The 18,474-nt window shown below is 50.4% G+C and overlaps 1 protein-coding gene across 1 annotated transcript; it reads left to right on the top strand.

Moving 5' to 3' along the window:
• Window positions 1–12,627: 12,627 nt before the first annotated feature.
• Window positions 12,628–15,424, top strand: SCGB1A1 (secretoglobin family 1A member 1). Its single transcript, XM_060608035.3, is given in 4 exon segments — window positions 12,628–12,679; window positions 14,614–14,754; window positions 14,757–14,803; window positions 15,290–15,424. Coding segments are annotated over 4 exon segments (273 nt in total). The 3' UTR covers window positions 15,323–15,424.
• Window positions 15,425–18,474: the final 3,050 nt, after the last annotated feature.

Raw genomic sequence — 18,474 nt, 5'->3', positions numbered from 1 at the left:
CCCCTGCTCATGCTCTGTCTCTCTTGTTAACAAACAAATGTGAAAAAAAAAAACAAAACATTTTTTTTTTCATAAAAAAAAATAAGTTCTCATCACAAGAAAAAAAAAAATGTTTAACTCTGTGCGGTGACAGAGGTTAACTAGACTTCTCGGGGTGATCATTTCACAACATATACAAATATTGAATCGTTATGTTGTCCACCTGAAACTAATATAATGCCGTAGGTCACTTAGACCTACATAAGTAAATAACCCGCGTATATAATAAAAGATAAGAAGAGTTAGGGTGTCTCCTCCACCACCCCCTCAGAACAGAGGCCGGAAGAACACGTGCTTGGGGTGGGGAAGAAGGGCTAGAATTAGGTTCAATCCCACCAGCGATGGTTATGGAGACTCACGATGTGCTGAGGTTCCAGAAGCCTCAAGGAAGATACAGAGTCCAGGGTTGGGGACAGTCCGTGAGACCTCGGCTCCCCGCAGGCAGGTAACTGAAACCAGCCGCAAGCAAGGGGAGTGAAGGCGGGCCCAGCAGAAAGGGGCTCAGCAGGTTGCAGTCAGCCCTCCCCAGGCTGAGATCCTGCCTCCCCCGCTTGCTGACTAGTAACCTCGGGCAACTCTCTGAGCCTCAGTGTCCCCATCTTTGAAATGGGGACGGGCCTAGCGCCTTCCTGGGAGGATGGTTACATGAGTTCAGTGAGAGAACACACTGAGCGCCCTGCCTGCAGAAGGGAGGTGTGGGTGAGTGCTGTGACTGTCACTAACGACATGACTTATTTTCCCTGCGGGGGTGAGAGGAGACAGGGGGAGGTCGCCTTTCACCCTGGTCTTGAAGGTAAGAAGGATTGCAGCCAGTGAGGATGTCGTGGACGTGGGGGAAGACAGCTGAGTGCATTTCAGGAAATGGAGAAGTGGCTGAGGCTAGGTCTTTGGGTGAACCTGGGTGCCATCACTGTCCTAGAAAACACCGAATACTTTAGTATGCACCGGCCGTGCCTCTGAGTGCTACCCACATCCTCCCCACTGATGCTCACTGGACACCTGACTACAGGCCAAAAGGCTCAGGGTCCTGTTCATTCAGTCAACAAATACTTAATAAGCACCTACTATGTGCCGGGCCCCAGGGAGTCCTAGGTGAGCATGGAACCTACGTTCTAAGAAGACAGATAATAAACAGCATCATTTCAGATGGGGATTAAGGCTCTGAAGGAAAGAAAGCTGGACCCTGGGATCCAGAGTGACTGGGGAAGGACACACGGTGATCTTATCTGCAGAGGGAGTGTATGGGTTGACACCTCCGTGGCAATGACAGAGAGTGTGATCAAGTTATAATCCGGGGTGGAGTTCCTGGCAGAGGGAAAGCAAGAGCAAAGGTCCGGTGGCAGCCAGGGCTCATGTACCTTGTGGGTAAGGAGGCCAGTTTGTCACAAGGTACTGAGTCAGAGGGGCAGTGACACAAGCTGGGACTGGAGGGACAGGCAGAGACAGGTCATGCAGGGTCATGTGGACTAGGGGAGAGTTTGGATTTAATCCTAAATGTTGTGTGAAGCCAATTTACACAGAAGAGTGACAGGGTCTCTGATTTACATCTTAAATTTTTTTTTTAATGTTTCTTTATTTTTGAGAGAGAAAGAGTGTGTGCACGAACAGGGGAGGGGTAGAGAGAGGGGGAGTACAGAGGATCCGGAGTAGGCTCTGTGATGACAGCAGCGAGCCCCAGGTGTGGCTCGAACTCACGAAACACGAGATCGTGACCTGAGCCAAAGTTGGATGCTCAACCAACTGAGCCACACAGGCACCTCTAATTTACATTTTTAAAAGGTCAGTCTGGCTGCTGTGGGCAGAATGGACCACAGCGGGGCACTCTAGGCAGTGACCCTAACCTTGGACATGAACCCCACGCTGAGCCCGGGGTCCAAGAAAGCAGCCCCCACAATTTCTGTCCCCGCAGACCAGGCAGCATATCAGACACAGCCTCTCCAGGGCCACCGTGGGACAGGCGCTGGCAGTTGTCCCTTGCCCAACGGGTGTCTCTCCAACTCCAGCCTCTGGGACTGAGGGATGCAGCTCTCTAGTTACCCTGTTTCCTGGCATTCTGAATCTATCCGGAAAAGACCCACCAATGACTTTAGAGGAAAGTGAATTACAACCAGCAATGCTGGTTTTTCGGCATTTTTACAGGCCCCAAGGGTCCGTGAGATTCAGAGCATAAATACGTAGAACGCTGTCTGTTCCTAGGCATCTGGGTGCATAAACCGCAGAGGCCGAGCCCTGCTGTGCGGTTCAGAACGGCAGAGCTCCCCCAACCCCCCAGCAGAGAGCATCACAGTGCTCAGGTTCAAGTCCCATCTCTGCCCCTCACGTTTGCAACCTCTCATAACTTATAGTCTCTCCCTCATCCAGAGACCCCTTCTCCAGATGGAGCCGATGTTCCCTGCGGCCCCTTCCAGATCACAGAGGCAGAATTTCCCTGGAGTTCAAATTTGGGGTGAGCCAGAGACAGCTGCGGAGAACCACCTGGAATCTCTGAGCCCGGGGGCCTGGGCAGCCTGTCTTATGCTGAAGAGGCAGCGAGAACCTCACCCGGGGGCTCACCACCACGGCAGGATACCAGCCACCCCGTGCCCGCCCGGCTCCCCAGGGGCACAGGCCGGCTGCTTGCGGTGGATAGTTTTTGAAGCATTAACCTGTACTCTTTTTCTCCTCATTTTCCTTTCCTCTTTTGGCTTTTCCCCTGACTCAGGCGGCCCCAGGAAGGGCTGAGACAGAGGAAGGCAAATGAAAAGACCTTCAGGCACTCATTTTGTGTAAAGAGCCCGGCTTCCAGAATATTCCCACCTAGAGAAGGATTGGCTGGGAACCAAAGAGCAGGTATTACCAAGCTTTGGTGGTCCCTGGCTGAGACCAGGGGCGGCCACCCACTCCGGGTGTGTGCAGTAAGAAGGATTCAAACACCACGGTAACACCACGAAAAGCAAGTGTTAACACCGTGCACCATAAGTCCCAATAATTTTTGTTCGATGTTTGTTTGTTGTTGAGAGAAAGAGAGAGAGAGAGAGAGAGCGCGCAAGTGGGGGAGGGGCAGACATAGACTCTGAACAGGTTCCAAGGTCTTAGCCCAGATTCCGACTGGGGACTCGAACTCACGAACCGTGAGGTCATGACGTGAGCTGAAGTCGGATGCTCAACCAACTGAGCCACCCAGGCGCCCCCGTGCACCAGCAGCTCTAAACAATGTCAGGGATAAAATACCGCTACCTGGAAAACTCTTCTAAGCCTCGTGGTGAGGATTGGCCAGGGTCGCTACTGAGTGTTCCGAACGCATGCGTGAGCCCCCAGTTAGCACGTGTGTATTGCTTGTCTGTTAATAAACACTGTATTCCACGTGGGAGTCATTTCTAAGAGCTCCCAGTTGTACAGTTGGTCTCCGATGACACAAGCGTGTCAAGACCAAGTTTGCGAAGGTTCAGAATCCTTGGAACAGGCTTCAGAGTCAGATTCTTGTCTCCAGCTCCCGAGGGCTACATCCTCCCTACGTTTAAGCAATAAACTCAGGGGCTACATCCTCCCTGCGTTTAAGCGATAAACTCAGGGGCGCTCGGGTGGCTCAGTCAGTTAAGCGTCCGACTTTGGCTCCGATCATGATCTCATGGGGTTCGCGAGTTTGAGCCCCGCATCAGGCTGTGTGCTGACAGCATGGAGCCTGCTTGGGATTCTCTCTCCCTTTCTCTCTGCTCCTTCCCCACAAGCTCTCTCTCAAATAAACATTTTTTAAAAATAGAATAAAATAGGGCTCTCTCCGGCATCTCACCGCTGCGTCGGTGCAGGTAGGGGATTGAGCTTGAGCTAGCTCGAATAAAGGCTCTTTGCTTTTGCATCAAAAAAAAAAAAAAAAAAAAAAAATAGAATAAAATAAACAGTGAATTCAAAGTGAACCACAAAACACTGATGGTAAAGACCAAGAAATAGAACCTGAGTGGCTTCCTTTCCGTCGTCCTATGAGACCACCTGGGAGCTTTTTTGGGGGGGGGGGGGTTAACACAACAGTAAACAAGTGTAAAGTATAATATTTCCGTTGGGGAAGTGAAAGTTTTAGTCCGTACACGAAATATTTTACTGGATTCTAATATCTTTGAAGTCAAAATGTATTATTTTCAATTGTCGATTGTTCTAGAAGAACGACTCAAAAAATAAATAAAACGTGACAGCAGTGGTACGATTCAGTGGGTGCCTAAATTTGACCTTTTGTGGGTATTTCAGAGTTTTTATTTTTCCCCAAATGATGAGAGAGCTAAGGCAAGCTGAGGGCAAAATACAAACGAACACCCCACCACCCTCCACACCCCCAGGTGGGATCTATGTGACCTTCCTCAGGCACTCCAGGCTGCCCAAGAACAAAGGCAAAGGAAAAACAAATGGTTAACTGATACAGATCACAGTCCTGAAGGACTAGAGTCTCCATCAGCTTGCAACTGTCTTAATGATGTGCAAGAAAAAAAGCAATCTCCAGAAACCTATGGACTCAATTTCCCGGGGCCCTAACATCCCCCTCCCCTCCGTACTGATAACCAGAAGGAAGGCAAGAAGAAAATACAGATAAAATTAAATTTCTTTGTAACCTGCAGCCCATTGACAAATACTTGGGGCAGGCAGGATAAAACATTCCTCCAGGAACTTCCCACTGTCTTCTTGTTAATGCTTTGCTAGAGGGAAAAATAACTTTAGCTCAACAGTAGCAAGGCCTCTAGTTTGCTGTGAGTCTTCTTTAGCATACGATAGATCTTTTGGAAACTCAAGGTGGCCTTCCTTCCCACTCCCCCCCACCCCCCACCCCCCACCCCCGTCCCTGTGCATCTAGGACAGCTGCAGCCCTGCAGAGCCACGCAGCTGGCCAACCATGTCTGCTGACCACATTGGCGCCTGTCCCCCATGACAGCGGAGAACAGGGCCGCATGACCCACCCAGAGGGGCCTGAGCGGTGACACGCCAACTTTGCGGTGGGAACAGTCACAGGGCAGGGAAGGTGAGAGAGAACACACACAAAAGGCAGGATTTGGGTGACTCAGCCCAGAACAAAGAACCTGCAGAATTAAGCAAGAAAGGGAGCAAGCTTTCTGGGAAATGTCAAGAAGTGAATCATGTTACACGTTGTGTTAACCCCCCAAATCCCCAGAGTCTAAGTGAAGGGGAACCGGTTACCACCCCGCAGAACAGGGACTTCCATCAACTTGATGGTCCCCACCCCTCAGGGGAGCTTGTCCCAGAGCAAAGAACCCGCTGGTTCTCCCAGGCTCCGTGGGAAAAGCCCCAGCTCTCAGCCCTGCTCCACCTTCCCACCCCCCAAGTTTCAGCACATCTGCCTGGCCTGGCCGTCCCCAGCACCCCAAGAAGGCGCTCTGATGCTCAGCAGGTCATGGCCTGACTCACCCTCACCCCTCCCTGAAACTCTCAGGTTCAGCCTCCAGAAACCGCTAACACCCGATCCCTTCCAGCAGGAGTGGGCGATTTGCACCCACAGGATGCTCTCAGCAGTCCAGGAGACATTTCTGCTGGCCCCTGCCCAGGCCTGGGGCCGAGGGACAAGTTGCACCAGGAAAGTGACCGAGATCCCCATGGAGAATCAGAACAGTTGCTGACCCACACATACCCTCTTGCTCTCACCACCGCAGTCCGAACACTCACCAACCACCCCTCTGCCGCTGGAACAGACAGACTCCAGCCTGGGGAGTCGGCGCCTCTAGAGAATGCCAGCGAATCTGAATCCAGGCATCTGTCCTACGGGGAGACGCCCCCAGGGCAGAAGGAGGCGTGCTTGTGGTTTGTATGGGAAAAACTGTGAAAATGACAGGCATCCATCAATAAGGTACTGGTAGCTCGAATTGTACTGCATCCTACAGAGGGATATTCTATAATTTGAAAAAAAAAAAAAAATCAAGTGCATCTGTAAGTGCCAGAGTTTCAAAAGATATCCAAGACATAACATTTTTGTTTTCAAATGTTTATTCCTTTATTTTGAGAGAGAGCGGGAGCAAGGGAGGGGAGAATGAGAGGGACAGAGAGACAGAATCCCAAGCAAGCTCCACAATGCCAGAGCAGAACCCGACGACTCCAGGCTTGAACTCATGAACCATGAGATCATGACCTGAGCCAAAACCAAGAATCAGATGCCTAATGGACTGAGCCACCCAGGTGCCCCAGTCTGACAGATAATATTAAGTGAAAAAAAGCAAGATCCAGAGCTGTATGTATAGAATGAGACCTTTATGTGCAGGTTATTCTCTGTTTGACACTCACCCCACCCATCCATTCTCTACCTTTCTCTGATCTGCTCTGTGCCCCCAGGCAGCTGACCTCTGAGGACCACAAAAGTGGGGCTCCCTCACTGGCTGAATATCAGCTGGTTAGGCCAATGGAAGGTTCTAGCTATAGATCAGGGGATGGGACAAGAGACAAACTGGGGCATTTCTTCTGATTCCTCTCTTCCTGTTCTGATGGTGGCTGTGCTCTGCTATGACCGCACAGCTGCAGGTATTGGGAGAGCGGGACACGAGGCCCTCCTAGTTGTGACACTCCAACCCCACATCGTATCAAACACGTGAAAATATACACACTTCTCACACTGTGTTTGATTTTGCCTATAAACTTTTGAAAGGGTCTGTATAAATTTTATAATTCTGATCCTGAGACTACATTCTGCATTTTGTTCATACGAGTTAAACTTTACTGCTCCTGCATGACGCCATGCTGTAGTTGAGCCGAGTCGCAGTAAGCTAGTTGAAACGATGTTACACAGGTACATATTCATTAGTTACAACTTTGAGGATTTTAAAACATATTTTGGAGCCAGCAGATACATGATAACTGAGGCGGGGGGGGGGGGGGGGGGGGGGGTGGACATTCTAAAAACACACGAGTCTTAGGCATCAGGGCCTGTGGCCAAAATGGCTGGAATGTCCAGAAGTTGCCAGGCCCTCTGGGTCAATGCAGCGATCAGTCCTCAGAGACACCAAGAGAGAAGAGAACAAACAAACCCATAAGGGAAAATCTGCTCTGACCAGGGGCTGTCTGGAGAACAAGCACGGAGCCAGAAGCCCCCTGAGCACATGCGGGGAACACCAGCAGACCTAGGGCCTCAAGGTCCAAGTCACCAGGCTGGACTTCCAGATCCCCCAGGACCTTCAGGCTCTGACTGAGCCTCTTTCTGGGCCACAGCCAGGCATACCCTCCAAGCTGGAGTCAGGGAAGGTTGAGCCCTGGCCCTGCCCCTGAATCTCCAGCAACCTAGGGGTCAGGACAAACACAGACCCAGGCACAGCCAACACAGGCCGCGGTTTCAGCTGGGGGACGCGGGGAGCGCTGGCAGGAAGCATACAAATTCACTGCCATGCCTGCAGTGCTAATAACCGAGTGGCTTGCCTTCCCTCAGTTTATCTTTGCACAGTGACCGGGCCACTGCCCAATGTAGCCAGAAACAGTGGCTCCCAGCCCTCACCACGTGCCAAGGCCGGCTGGAGGGTTCTGGCCTGGAGCTCAGTGTGTGGTGCTTAAGGATTTGAGGAGCAGGTGTTAGAGTCTAAGAGACTGAGCCTCCCCTAACACTTTTTGCCTAACTGTCGCACACAGCAAAGAAGTTGTTGCTCTATACGTTTCTGGGCAGGGGAGAGAAATGCCCCTCACCGCCAAGCAGGGCTCTCCCAAGGACCAAGATGGAAGAGCCTGTCTTGGGATGCTTGGTGGTGGCCCCACTCAGAACTGAGATGAACCCCCAACCCCATACCTTGAAGGTCAATGCCCACCCCGCCCCCCGCCGCCCCGCCCCGCTGGGCCTGGGAAACCATTGCTCCGGGAACAGCAAGGGCTGATTGTCCGTGAGGTTGAGTAAGGGCCGCATGAGGCCCTCCTAATGGCAGGGGAGATATTAGATGCTAAGTTCCTCAAAGACCCAGGAACCAGCTATTCTGTTCCCAGGACCCCGAACCATGAAGGTAAGATGTAGACAACAGAGTCCGAGGCTGTGGGTGATGGGCTGGGAGACCCATGGGTCCCTGCTGCCATCACTGCAGCCCCAGCCACGTCCACTGCTGGCTCAGAGAGGGACCCTCTAGGGGCAGCACTGGGAGGGTTTTAGGGTACCCCAGGTGGGGTCGGGGTGGGGGTTCAGCTCACCTTTCTTGCCTGTATCAGAACCATCAGCCACACTTTGTGAGTCCCCAAGGGGCATGTGACACAGACACCTGAAACTGAGCCTGAATGATGGGCTGGCCTCAAGAGACCAGATCACTGGATCATGGAGTCAGACCCAGAAGGAAGGTGATGTTTAATATCATGGGGGGGTGGGGGTTGTTTTGTTTTGTTTTAATAATGGACAGCTTTTTATTTTCAGCTTTCAGTGGGTTTCTTACCTCTTAGATAAGTGGCCCCTCAAATAAACCTATCATGAATCTGTGATATCCCCAAAGCACAGGGAAATAATCAAACTGAATAAAGCTTCAGGACCCCGCTGTGATGCCTGGACCTGATGGCCCCAGAGGGAGTTGGACGAGGAAGAGAAGGACCTGGGTGGTAGACTGACAGATCTGAAAGGCCCCTCAGAGAACAACGAGAAGGACACCATCAGAATTGTGTCCAAGCCCATGGACTTGATGGTGACATGAGGCTGTGTCAAGATGGCCCCAGGGAGGGTGAGGCATCAAAGACGTGTCTCCGGGTTGCGTGACCAATTGGGTGGTGAGGTCATTTGCTGAGATACGGAATCCTGGGGAAAGGTTTACCAGGCTTAGGAGCAAAGATCGTTAAGTCTGACTTCGTACAAAGTGAGTTTGAAGGCTTTTGAAAAATTTAGATGGGGATGTCCAGCAGGCATTGGATGGTCAAGGCTGCAACTCCGAGAATGCTGGGGGGGGGGGGGATATAAATTAGGGAGTCGTCTCAACATAGGAGGTAACTGAAACCGTGAGCACGGATGAGGTGCCCAGGAAGAGAGTACAGAGGAGGGAAGGGAGGGGAGGGAAAAAGGAATATGGAGTAACAGAAGAATTGGAAAAGGAGCATCCAGAGAGAGATGGCGGGAACGAGAACAAGACACGCACTGTCCCCACAACACACTGTGGAGAAGAGCACAGACCGAAGTCTTTCACAAACGCTGCACTTTTAAGATTCTGGACCCAATGAACTGTCTTTTTTTTTTAATGTTTACTAATTTTTTGAGAGAGAGAGAGAGAGAGAGAGAGAGAGAGAACAAGACAGAGCGCGAGTGGGGGAAGGGCAGAGAGAGGGGGAGGCACGGAATCTGAGGCAGGCTCCGGGCTCTGAGCTGTCAGCACAGAGCCCGACGCGGGCCTCGAGCCCATGAACCGCGAGATCATGACCTGAGCCGAAGTCAGACGCTTGACCCTCTGAGCCACGCCTAGGACTGTCTTGATGACACTCGTCAGGTCATTCTCTGCACAGCCACTGGGCTGTGCCACCAAGTGGCCACACCATGTATCCAGGAAGCCCTCCCTGTCTGACAGCTGGTTCAGGGAAGAAAACACGGAGAGACCCTCGCTCTACAACCCTATGACTCAGGGGACAGGAAGACAGGCCCTGAGGGGCGCCTGGCTGGCTCAGTCGGTTGAGCGTCCAACTCTTGATTTCGGCTCAGGTCATGATCTCACAGATTCGTGGGTTCGAGTCTCACGTTGGGCTCCTCGCTAACAACGTGGAGCCTGCTTGGGATTCTCTCTTTCTCTGCCCCTCCCCCGCTCGTGCTGTCCCTCTCCCTCTCTCTCAAAATAAATAAATAAATATAAATATAAAGATACGCCTGCGTATTCTATGCCTCTATACAGGGCTTCCGTACAGGGGGACCTCAGAACTACTGTTTCTTCGTGTGAGCTCTCATCTCCCAGCCTGGGTTCAGGTCTGGAACATGGGAGCCAGCTAAGCCATCGCGGCTGCGCATGTGGTGGACAGAGTAGAGCAGGTGGGACAAAGGAAAAGCTCATCCTGATGACGTCGGCCGAGCACGGAAGCAGGGAGGCTCACTCAGGATCCTCTGTGCCCCGGAGACTCGAGCAAGGAAACTCAAAACAGAAAGGGCCTTCCTCCTGCAGCTTCACAGGGGAGACGTGCAAATACCACACTCACCAACATTCATTCACAGAGCACATTCTCCATGCCAGCCCCACTTACGAGGTGGCCAGATACAACAGATAGTATCATCATGCTCACTGTACAGACAGGGAAATCAGGGCAGAGAGGGGTGATGGACATGCCCGGGATACTACAGCTAGTGAGTGACAGGTCTGGGAGTCAACTCAGCCTAAACCCCTCTGTCACAGCCGCTCGGTCACCCCCACCCCTCCCCCAGCCCTTCCTCACAGAAGAGGCAAGGTCATCTCATCCAAAGAGAAATCAGACCACATCTCTCCAGATTAAAACCTTCCAGACTGTGCCCTCACGTTCATAGCTGCGTTGTTCACAATAGCTAAAATGCGGACACAGCCCAAGTGCCCATCGACCGATGAACGGATAGCAAAACGTGGTCCGCACGTACAAGGGAACATTATTCGGCCTTCAAAGGGAAAGAAATTCTGCAATATGTTCCACGGATGAACTTGAGGACATTGTGCCAAGTGAAATGAGCCCGTCAGAAAGACCAGTATTGTGGGATTGCACATACGTGAGGCAGTTAGGAATCCAAATCACAGAGACAGATACCCGAATGGGGACTGCCAGGGCCTGGGGACGCACAGGGAGTTAGTGTCTAATGGGGACAGTTTCAGTTTTGTAAGACGAAAAGAGCTACAGGGATGGCTGGTGGGGACGGCTGCGAAACAACGTGAATAGATTTAATGCGCTCAACCGTGCACTGAAAGTGATGAAGATGATAAATTTTGTATTATGTATATTTCAACACATTTTTAAAAAGCATTAAAAAGGGGCTTCTGAGTGGCCCAGTCGATTAAGTGTTTGACTCTTGATTTCAGCGCAGGTCATGAGTTCACGTTTCTTGAGATCGAGCCCCGCTTCAGCCTCATCTCGAAGGCTGGTTGGGATTCTCTCTCTCTTCCCCTCTCCCCCTGGCCCTACCCCCCTCAAAATAAATAAATAAACATTTTTTTTTAATAATAAAAATTTAAAACATTAAAAAAAAAGAAACCTCTTCCGGAGCTTCCCAGGACTCTGAGCATACAGACCTTGGCAGGAGGCCCCTGCAAGGGGCCCACCCCATTCCCCACCCCCTAACACAAGGCTTGGCACATAGGTGCTCAACACGAATCAATGAATGGGCATTTGACCGAAAGTACAAACAGGATTTGGAGAAGCAGACAAGACGGGAGGTATGTATTCCAGGCACGAGGCATCCTTTGTGAAAAGGTAGAAAGGCGTGAAGAAACATACGGAATGTTCCCACATCCACAAATACTAACATAGGGTTAAATTATGCAGGGAAGTGGCGCAATGAGGCTAAGTGGTCAGCAAAAGCAGTGTAGATCGCACTTGAATTTTACCCTGTCCGCAAATGGATGCTTTCAAGGGGTTTCAAGACAGAGGACACGATCAGCTGGTTTTAGAAAGATCATTCTACAGGCCTTCCCGATGAGGGCAAGTCGGGATGGGAGGCCGTTTAAGAATTGGCTTTACCAGGCCAAGCCTGTGTCCTAAGGCAGGTGCACTGGAGAAGGAAGGGAGCAGCCACAGATGTGGCAGAGGGAGGTGAGAAGGGGCTACGGCCAGAGTCTGCAGCTGATGATACGTAAGTGCCATCGGTAAAGAATAAATGTCTCGAGAACAAGGATGGTTGGAAAGAAAGCAGGAAAGAAAGCCTTGGGAGCACAGGAGAGAGAACAGTGCAAGAAGGAAAAGGTCAGAAGGGTCAGGGCCATTAAGAGGCCAAGCGAGATATGGACTGAGTGCCCATGGATTTGGCCACCAGGAGGGTAGGACTTAAGAGCAGTTTCGGGTGGGAACAGACCCAGCCCCGAGCAGTGCATTCTCCAGGCTGATCTGAGGCTTGGGTTTCTCGTGGGCTTTCTGGAGAAGGCCATTATCTGTCAACATGCTTCAGTCCAGGGTCTCCCCCAAGTCTGATCATGAAGATGCTCTGGTCCATGCGACACCCCCAGCCGCCTTCCTTGGAGAGGCGGTGAGAGGAGGCCAATGGAGTGTCCAAAGTCCTGAGCCCCATTCCTGTCGCACCTTGTGTGATGAGCCTAAGACCTCGGTTTCTCCTGGAGCGATGGGTCCAGGTGGACTCTATAATTGCCTCTGTTGACCTAGACTGCTCCCATGCTCAAGTTCAAAGAGAGTGGCACAGGCAGCCAGGGCTCCGTGCCCTCTGACCTGGGTCCCCTTGTGGCCTCCACATGGAACTCTGGGTTTCCCCTGACCGAGTGTCCCATTGTGTGAGCTCAGTTTCAATGGAGAAAGAAACCGGGTTGAGCAAAAAGAACATTCACTTTTCCCACCAAGCTGATGCCCAAGTAAATAGTGTGGTCCCATCGGTGGAGCCCAGGCCTTGCCCTCTTCCTTCCCTCCAAGTACAGCCTGGATTATTTAAGAAGGCACCCCGGTTGAGCACACCTCACACGAGACCATCGGACCCAGAGACAGGCCAGCGCCTCACTCACCAGCCTCCTGACCACCATGAAGCTCGCCATGACTCTTGCCCTGGTCACCCTGGCTCTCTGCTGTAGTCTTGGTGAGTGCCCAGAGCCCCTCTTCCCCAAGCCCGGCTCAGGAACCCTCGCTGCCACCCGGATGTGCTCAGGAGAGGGGACACCTATTTCACTGGAAGGATGACTCCCAGCCAGGAGTCTTGGCCTGTGAACAAGCCCATCTTGGGAACTTGGGGAGCACCCTGAGCCTGTCGGGAAACCAGGAAAGGATCCCATCTTCTATACCCAACAACCTCAGAATTCCAGAGTCAGAACAGACTGGAGGCAGGGCTGGAGGAGATCCAGTATGGATGTGTGTTTAATGGCCAACAGAATAGGAATAATGAGCTCTTCAGAGCCCCGTCTTGGAGAACCCCCAAGACGCCAAGAGACCTTGGTACAGTGAAGCCTTCAGGTTTGGAGTCTCCACACTACTCTGGGAGCCAAAGAGGCTAGAAAGAGCCATAGAGCCCCATGTCTCCAAAAGAAACCCAAGCAAAGGCAAGGTCTCCCATTCTGGGCAGAGAGGAATATTCTAGAAAGGGATCTTCCCTTTGGGAAACTGCCAACCCAGAGTGGAGTTTTCTAAACATTTTTGTCCTCTTCCAGAAGGATAAGGAGTCTCTGAATAGTTGCAGCTGTCACTAAGAGGAAAGGAATGAGAGAGCGAGAGAGAGGGAAGAGAGAAGCAGGAAGGGAGGGACAGAAGGAAGGGAGGAAGGGGGATCCTACTTCTCTTGAAGCCTCCTGATCTTTTGGGAATTGAGTTACCTGTTTTTCACTCTGTATCAACCTCTTCTCCTTTTCATAAGCAAAGAAGCAAAAAGATTTTTATTTTTTTATTTTTTTAATGTTTATTTATTTTTGAGAGAGAGAAAGACAGAGTGTGAGTGGGGGAGAGGCAGAAAGAGAGGAAGACACAGAATCCGAAGCAGGCTCCAGGCCCTGAGCTGTCAGCACAGAGCTCGACGCGGGGCTGGAACCCATGAACCATGAGATCATGACCTGAGCTGAAGTCAGACGTTTAACCAACTGAGGTACCCAGGCGCCCCCCGCTTTTCATTCTTACAATAATCCTATGAAATAGGGGTATGATTCCCATTTTACAGATGCCACACAAAGATAAAGACACTTGCCAGCTGACACCGTAAGTTGCAAAGCAGGGCTCAAAGTTCTGGAGAGGGTTTGACTTGGAGCGGCCACTTGGGGGTGCCAGGATTCCAGGCGGGGAAGCCGAATTTGCACACAGGCAGAAAATTCAAGGACGGGGACTGAGACTCCATGGGAAGAAGGGCCAAGTAGGGAGTAGGAAACGGTGACCCTCCCCCACATTCCTGGGAGCAGGAGCCTAAAGGGGGAGCACAACTGGGGAGCACCCTGGGTGAAGGGAATATAGTGGGGCCAGGAAGGGAAGCAAGAGGCTTGTGGGCAGGTGAGTGCACCCCACAGGGCCCAGCGCCTCTTCCAGGCCAAGTTCAGGGGCTTGCACTTGGCTAGAGCCTGACTCCGCCAAAGCCTGACTCTGCCACGCCCCTCCCCCTCCCAGGAGCAAGCGGCTGAGACCATCACTCACCCTTGGTAAGAGGCACGTTTCTGGTGGGACAACCGAAGCCCTCAGTAGCCTCTCCCCAGACCCCACGTTGGATAAAAGATCAGATCGGCATCTTCTCTCATCAGCCCTCTGCCTAGAACTCACAGAAAGAACACATGGCACCTCGCCCCGCCCCAGCCCAGGAGGTGCCAGGAAGGCTCAGACAAGCCGCAGAAGGCTGCAATCCGGGAAGAACCCCGGCGGCGCCAAAGAGCCAGCTCCTTGGAGCACCACCAGATCTCCCATTCAACGCATCCCTTCGACGAAAAGGCTGCTATCTCTTGCTGACAGGCCCGGCCACTTACATCTGGGGACTGGCCCGGCCAGGGGCCCTGCCAGCTTGGAAAAGGGCCAGGACACATGTGCTCTCTCTTTTCTGTGCTTCGGCTTCCGCAGAGGTCTGCCAGAGCTTTCTAAACGTCACGGAAACCCTCTTCACGGGCACGCTTTCCAGTTACGAGGCCGCCGTTGAACCCTTCTTGCCAGACGCGGACGTGAAAGACGCGGGGATCCAGCTGAAGAGGCTGGTGACACGCTTCCTCAGAAGGCCAAGGAGAGCATCTTAAAGCTCACGGTACCCAGCTTCCTTGACTCACGCAGTCTGCGAGCGGATCTCCCCCCTCGCTTGGGTGCAGCCTGGGCCCATTTTTTGGAGCCTTTTCTGACCCAGTGCAAATATCCCTGGGGAAGCAGGCTCAGTCACCTCCCCCTTTTTAAGAGGCTTCTGCGGGGGCGCCTGGGTGGCTCAGTCAGTTAAGCGTCCGGCTTTTGATTTTTGGCTCAGGTCCTGATCTCACCGTTCCTCTCAGATCATGGGAGCACGGAGACTGCTTGGGATTCTCTCCCTGCCTCTCTCGCTCTCTCTCTGCCCCTTCCCTGCTCTCTCTCTCCCCCTCGCTTTCTCAAAATAAATAAAACAGTCAAAACGCTCACAAGCTCAGCTCTTCCCAGACCCACTGAACCTCTTCGTTGACATTGAAGTTCCTGCATCTCGTCATCTTGGTCGACCTCTGAGGTTCACTCACCACTGTCTTGGGGGGTTTTTTGGTGTGTGTTTTAGGACAAAATCATAAGAAGCCCACTGTGTGCTTAGGATTCAGAAGCTGAAGGTCTCCAGCCGCCGAAGTCCCTGCTGCTCCCCAGACGCTTCCCTCACTGTGTCCCCAGCCTGGCTCCCTTCAATAAAGCACAAGCATCTCACCTTTGTGTCCCGAACCCCCCCCTCTTTTTTGTTCCCCTGCTCCAGTGGGAAAGTTGTCACTGCTAGGGCAAGGGTAGCAAGTGCAAAGGGACAAAGGGAAAGTCACTGGCTGTGCAAACATATCTCCAAGGAGCCCGGGAGTCTCACTTCCTGTTCCCCACACGCACCAGGCTCCTCACAGTTGGCAGGAGTGGGGACCGGCACAGAGTCCCTTGCCGGGGCAGAGAGCCACCCAGGGCCCTGCTCAAACTTAACCTACGGTGGAAGAAGGGAGGGTCCAACCAACGGGGTGGTGGCTGCCCTCAGAAAGACGCCCCAACCCGCATCCATTTAGTGATGGAATCCACTGTTCTGTTTCTTCCAGTCTCTTTGGAATCCCGCTCTTGGGTGAAAAAGTAAACAGTTAAGGTGATTATGCTACCCAGACATGCCTGCAAGTAAATATGGCGCTTTCCAGAGAGTTCTGTCTCCTGTAGACAAATGGTGGACGTTTTAAGCATGCGGATAGAGCAGTTGGGATCTGTTAGGGGTTGGGTGGCCCTGTGTCAGAGGCGCCTCAAGTCACACACAGCACACAACCATGCGTGGAAGGATTCAGTTTCCTGTAAGGCCCTTAGGCAACAAAGGCCGGAGTGGGGAATAGGCTCAGTTCCTCCATTAGGGACCCAGGGTGTTTGGGGTGCCTTCGAGAATGACGGACCCTGACTCCTCAGGGTCAGCAGTGGGTTTCACTTGGAGTCCCGAAAGAGGGCGGGTTAGATTTTTTTCTTCGCTTCACATTTGTCAGATGGAATTATTTATCAAACTATTTTCTTTTTTGTTTTAATTCACATCCAAGTTAGCACGTGATGCAACACTGATTTCAGGAGTAGATTCCTTAGTGCCCCTCCCCATTTAGCCCATGCCCCCTCCCACAACCCCTCCAGCAACCCTCTGTTTGTTCTCCATATTTAAGAGTCTCTTAATGTCTTGTCCCCTTCCCTGGTTTTATACTCTTTTTGCTTCCTTTCCCTTATGTTCACCTGTTTTATGTCTTAAAGTCCTCATATGAGTGAAGTCATATGATATTTGTCTTTCTCTCACTAATTTCGCTTAGCATAATACCCTCCAGTTCCATCCACATAGTTGCAAATGGCAAGATTTCATTCTTTTTGATTGCTGAGTAATACTCCATTGTGTATGTATGTATTATATATATATCATATATATATCATATGATATATCATATATCATATGATATATATATAGCATATATATATCATATATCATATGATATATATATAGCATATATATATCATATATCATATGATATATATATAGCATATATATATCATATATCATATGATATATATAGCATATATATATCATATATCATATGATATATATATATCATATATCATATGATATATATATATCATATATCATATGATATATATATATCATATATCATATGATATATATATATTATATCATATATCATATGATATATATATATATATATATATATCATATATATATATCTTCTTTATCCATTCATCCATCGATGGACATTTGGGCTCTTTCCATACTTTGGCTATTGGTGATAGTGCTGCTATAAACATGGGGGTGCATGTGTCCCTTCAAAACAGCACACCTATATCCCTTGGATAAATACCTAGTAGTGAAATTGCTGGATCATAGGGTAGTTCTTTTTTTAGTTTTTTAAGGAACCTCCATACTGTTTTCCAGGGTGGTTGCACCGGTTTGCATTCCCACCAGCAGTGCAAAAGAGATCCAACACCAGCAGTGTTGGCTGGCCATCTGGATGTCTTCTTTGGAGAAGCGTCTATTCATGTTTTTGGCCCATTTCTTCACTGGATGATTTGTTTTTTGGGTGTTGAGTTTGAGAAGTTCTTTATAGACTTTGGATATGAACCCTTTGTCTGATATGTCGTTTGCAAGTATCTTCTCCCATTCTGTCGGTTGCCTTTTGGTTTTGCTGATTGTTTCCTTCACTGTGCAGAAGCTTTTTATTTTGATGAGGTCCCGGTAGTTCATTTTTGCTTTTGTTTCCCTTGCCTCTGGAGATGTGTTGAGTAAGAAGTTGCTGCGGCCGAGGTCAAAGAGGCTTTCTCCTTTAGGATTTTGATGGCTTCCTGTCTTATGTTTAGGTGTTTCATCCATTTTGAGATTATTTTTTTGTCTGGTGTAAGAAAGTGGTCCAGGTTCATTCTTCTGCATGTCGCTGTCCAGTTTTCCCAGCACCACTTGCTGAAGAGACGGTCTTTTTTCCATTGGATATTCTTTCCTGCTTTGTCAAAGATTAGTTGGCCATACTTTTGTGGGTCCATTTCTGGGTTCTCTATTCTGTTCCATGGATCTGTCTGTTTTTGTGCCAGTACCATACTGTCTTGATGATTACAGCTTTGTAGTATAGCTTGAAGTCTGGGATTGTGATGCCTCCTGCTTTGGTTTTCTTTTTCAAGATTGCTTTGGCTATTTGGGGTCTTTTCTGGTTCCATACAAATTTTAAGATTATTTGTTCTAGCTCTGTGAAGAATGCTGGTGTTCTTTTGACAGGTATTGCTTTATCGATCTATTCTTAAAGGGGTTGGAGAACAGGAAAAAAAAAAACAGCCCCTGCTTATACATTTTCTAGATCCTTCAGCTGTCACCATTGTTAGGACATCCTATTTCCAGGTCTAAATCGTAAAAGCATCCGACTCTTGATCTCGGCCCAGGTCATGATCTCACAGCTCATGAGGTCAAGCCCCTCATCGGGCTCTGTGCTGACGGCATGGAGCCTGCTTGGGATTCTGACTCTCCTTCTCTCTGCCCCTCTCCCGTGTGCACTAAATAAATATATAAATAAAATGTAAAAATAAAATAAAACACATCGCAAAAGCCTACAAGTCAAACTGTCTGTTCACATCAGTCTTGCCTTTAAAGACATCTCTGCTCAGAAGAGGATCTGGGGGTGGGGCGGGGTGTCACAGACACAGGGCTGTTCAGCACCGGGTCACTACTGTCTATGGTCCTGATGCTCTTGCGCCCTGACTTGGGCC

Source organism: Panthera onca, chromosome D1, assembly GCF_046562875.1.
Source record: "Panthera onca isolate mPanOnc1 chromosome D1, mPanOnc1 haplotype 2, whole genome shotgun sequence".
Classification (NCBI taxonomy): domain Eukaryota; kingdom Metazoa; phylum Chordata; class Mammalia; order Carnivora; family Felidae; genus Panthera; species Panthera onca.
This window is presented reverse-complemented; position numbering and strand designations above follow the sequence as displayed.